Source organism: Parasteatoda tepidariorum, chromosome 3, assembly GCF_043381705.1.
Source record: "Parasteatoda tepidariorum isolate YZ-2023 chromosome 3, CAS_Ptep_4.0, whole genome shotgun sequence".
Classification (NCBI taxonomy): Eukaryota; Metazoa; Arthropoda; class Arachnida; order Araneae; family Theridiidae; genus Parasteatoda; species Parasteatoda tepidariorum.
In genome coordinates this window covers 34051214-34055561 of record NC_092206.1, presented here as the reverse complement: position 1 = coordinate 34055561, position 4348 = coordinate 34051214, and the positions used below count along the sequence as shown (strand labels likewise).

The 4348-nt window shown below is 24.7% G+C and overlaps 1 protein-coding gene across 1 annotated transcript in view; it reads right to left on the bottom strand.

Moving 5' to 3' along the window:
- Positions 1 to 3580: 3580 nt before the first annotated feature.
- LOC107452480 (lachesin) overlaps positions 3581 to 4348 on the bottom strand; it is a 174054-nt gene continuing 173286 nt past the window's right edge. The window contains exon 10 of the mRNA XM_016068967.4: positions 3581 to 4229. Within this exon, the coding sequence (XP_015924453.2) occupies positions 4138 to 4229 (92 nt within the window). The 3' untranslated portion in view covers positions 3581 to 4137. The remainder of the gene's footprint in view (positions 4230 to 4348) is intronic.

Sequence of the window (4348 nt, the reverse complement as noted above, 5' to 3'; positions counted from 1 at the left end):
TTACCTTTAATATGTATGTTTCGAATCTTTATCTAAGCATGAGAAATTAATAGTTTGAAATTAATATATAATCATGATCAAATAATATTTGTTTGAGATTTTGAAGAAGTGTTTTTGCAAATTTAAACCAATATGCTTTTAGAAGTGATAATTTTTATTTTCTCAATTGTTTTACTCAAGGTTTCAAAGATCATTCTTTTATTTTTGAAAAAAATCAAAAGAATGTGTTTTTGATTTTTGTCAGTAAAAAAATAAAGAAGTGAGTTTTAGCTAAAATAAGATATTTTTAGAGCAAACAAAAAAAATTTTTGAACTTATTTTTTTTTATCTTAATGTTAAATGTCATGTTCTTTTGATATGAAAAATCAAGAGAGTGTTTTTGCTAGTTTTTGGTCAGTAAAAAATTAAGAGGAATTTAATTTTTTTTTATGGTGGGGACTTACACTACTTATGGCACAAAAAAAACTTTCTTGAACTCAAATTCCAATGCTTGATGTTACATTTTTCAAGATAAGGAGAACTCAAAAAAAAAAATTTCGGACATTTAAAAAAAGTGGTTTCAACCCCAAATATTTAAAATATATATAAGGAATAACAAAGGATAAAGAAGAAATAACAAAGTTTACCGATATCAATGAAATAAAAAAAATACCCCCTTGGTTTTCCTACATTAAAAATGCGTTAAATTAAAGAATGTGACATGAAGAAAAGAGGTCAAGAAACATTGTTTTTGTCACTTTAGGAAAAAATTGTAAAAACTGTTTTCGTTTTTCAGCTTAATATTGTATTTTATTTTGATCAGTTCAAATAATACTATTTAAAAATTTGAATACAAAAATGTGTAAATAAAATGCAACAAAAAGTACGATGAAATATAAACATTAAATATTCAATAATTAGATTGAGAATTATTAACTATTAAACTTGCAGATAAAACACAATGTGGGTGAACCCTGCAGCTGCAGAAATGAAACAACAAACTTGAAAATTGTTAAGATGAAAGACACGTGCTTGTTGATGAACTTAACATAATTTCCGATATGCTCGAAATGCTATTTTTGAGAATGTTTTCACTTTTTCTATTTTTTCCCTTACATTTACATTATGCTACATTTCTGTGTAGCACAGGAACTGCAAGACTTAGAAACTTGAAATAACAAAGGTGTATAGAAATATGTTCAAAAAATAAATAACAAAAGTTTAAATTCTGCAGTTAGTTTGCAAATTACTAATTTTTAATTTTGCAGTAAAAAAAATAAATATAAAATCCATTGTGCAGTCATAGAAATGTAATTACAAAATTAAAAGTTGAATTGCTCAAAGTGGCATTTATATTTATGAAATAACCATTTCTTGGATTTAACTTGTTCGAAAGCTATTTGCAAATAAATGCTTTTCTCACAGACTTTTGTTTATATTTTTATTTTATATAATGATAATTTATCCATTGTTGTAGAAGAACTTAACTCTCTCACACTCTTCATTTTATAAGCTCGTGCTTGATTTAAAGTCAAAAGTATTAAAAAAGCTGGATTTGCTACAAATAAAGGAGTGAAAATAAGATTCTTCTCGATATAAAATATTTTAACTTCCAAATGAATAGGTTAAATGAACAAAATGATACATTCAACGTGAATAGAGAACTAAAAATATCAATAAAATACAGAAATAGACATATTATAGTTTTGGCTCTCGAAACAAGAGCCTTCTTAACTTTAGTATCAAAGTTCTGAATAGCATAACAGTCTCAAAGTGCTTTAACAAAATTATTAATAAGATAAAAGTTGTTGTTAATTTGAAATACAATATGATGCAAGGCAGTCGTCAAGCAAGCGAAATAACATACTAATGAATTCTTAATGGAATATAATATTTAATAATAATTTGTTGTTTAATTTAAATTGTGTTGTTGCACACTTTGTATTTTCCAGTTTCACTTTTTTCATCTACAGTTGATAGCCTTTAAAATATATGTATCTCAAACAAAAACATATTAAAAAAGTGTGCTCACATGATGATATAATAGCTATACATTTTATGAATAAATTGAATATTTTGTCAAAAAATTGGTTAAAAATACCTTAGTCATTTTTCATCAAGAACTTTTTTGTCAAATAACTTTATGAAAATCAGTTACAAGATGACTACGGCCATTGGTCCGATTTCACTTGAAATTTTATGCAAAACTAAAATGATTGATAAGTAAGATTATTTTACATTTGCAATGCTTGGGTATATTGCTTTATTTTGTCCATATACAGAATAATATATTTTTAGTATGAGCTGTACATACCAACAGACTAAGCTATTTCGGAAAAAAAATACTAACAATAAATGCTACAAAAGTAAGAAATTAACATAGCAATATAAACAAATTTGAAAAGTGTCAATATGACCACTGTTGTTAACTGTTTAAATCTATCTTTCTATTTAGAATTTAACATTATTTTCGGAGATCAAGGGCATATAATGAAATGAGTGAAATCGATACTCCTCATGTTTGCATTATAGCTAAATTTAATATTAAGAAATTATATCAAAAATAATAATTGCAAAAACAATGAATTTACATTTGTTCAAGAATAGCTAATAGTTAGTGACAAGTAGTCCACAATTTAAAGGTAAAAAAATGATTTTCACTAAAGCAATTTTAGATTTTGAACTTAATTTTGAATCATCGTTTTTAATACTTTTTTCAACTATTATCGAAAACATTTTGTTTCAGGAATGAAGCGAACATTTGGTATAATTCCATCATTTTGGCCACTCGAAATAAGTTTTTATCATTGTGTATACAAATTAAAGAGACAGAAATACGAAATGAATATCTTACATAATTGTATTTAATTTAAACACTCGCCTTATAAATTTCATGTATTTTAGATATTTTATATTAATTTCTTGAGGCAAACAATCTAGTATATTAATAATGCTCTTAATCCACAATTGAGTTAATTTTGTTTTAAAATATTTAAGTTTTAGCATAGTATAAGGTAAAGGAGAATTTAAAGTCAATTTCATATTTGGAAATCAGAGCATATTGCTACATAAAACTATTAAATATTTCTTTTGGATAGAAGCGACCGAAAATTTTTTAATGTCCCTAAAAATGTCAGCTAATCTGCAACCTTTTTAACAGATTTTCGTAACTATGACAAAATGCCAATAGATATTTTGTGATTGTGTGGACTCGATTTCATATAGATGCCGAAATATGATTATTTGTTTTTTCCACCAAACTGTGTTCTTAAAACTGAGTAAAAGTTGACAATGTGAAGATTTTCATATTTGAATAAATTTGGCACCCTCTTTAATCTGTATCTGCAAAAAATCCTGTTTATATATAGCTTAACTTTATTTATAGTCTTCTAAATTAAAATCATTATAGGGTAGGTGATATTCCTATTGGAAAAACTACATTTTGGAGGTAGGTTATTTTGAAAATACAAAACAAAACTATTATATAAGTCATTAAGCTAAATTAACCATGACTTCAAACCTGAAATAACAATTGTTTAAGTATATTAATTATAAATAATCAATACAATAAAAAAAACCTTAATCAAGAATACATAACACGTAAAGGAACAGATTAACTTTTATTTTACAATGAAATGTACAATAGTCCGACATAAACATCAGATCATTTAAATATTCATATTTGTATAACATTAGCTTGGCACATATATACAATATTTAAATAAAATTTTATATACTTTAATCAGGTCAAATATTTAAAACTAACCAAAAATGTATAAATAACAATAGTAAATTCCAAATTGATTTTCATAATCATATTAAGCATAAAAATTATTGTACAGTTCAACTGAAAATATAAAAACAAGCAGTAATAATATTTACAGTATATCAACACTCTACATATAAAACTTGATCATAATGTAATCAATGTTGTCAATTTTTGAAGCTTCCATTTCGAATTATTTGTTTGAGATCATTCTACCCTGTGTACAATTCTGAAACAGATTGTCTTAATTTTTATATTTTTAGTTAATGACTTTAATGAAATATTTTATGTGCTTTGGAAATTCACATAATAACTCCTGGTGTCATTTTAGTCATTTTAAATGAATGAAAACGTAATTGAAAGATGCTGAAACATGTTGAGCAGTTGAAAAATTATTTGAAAAAGGATTTATTGTAGATCGAACTGATGAAAAAGATGATGAATATTTCATAGCACGATATATTCAGAGAAATGCAAGCAGAAGCTAAAGAAGAGAAAAATAAATATGTAAATATTGTTCTTTTAGCTTAAAATCTAATTATATAACTTAATTATTTTATGAAGTTAACTTAATTATTTCAGCAGTATATATATATATATATA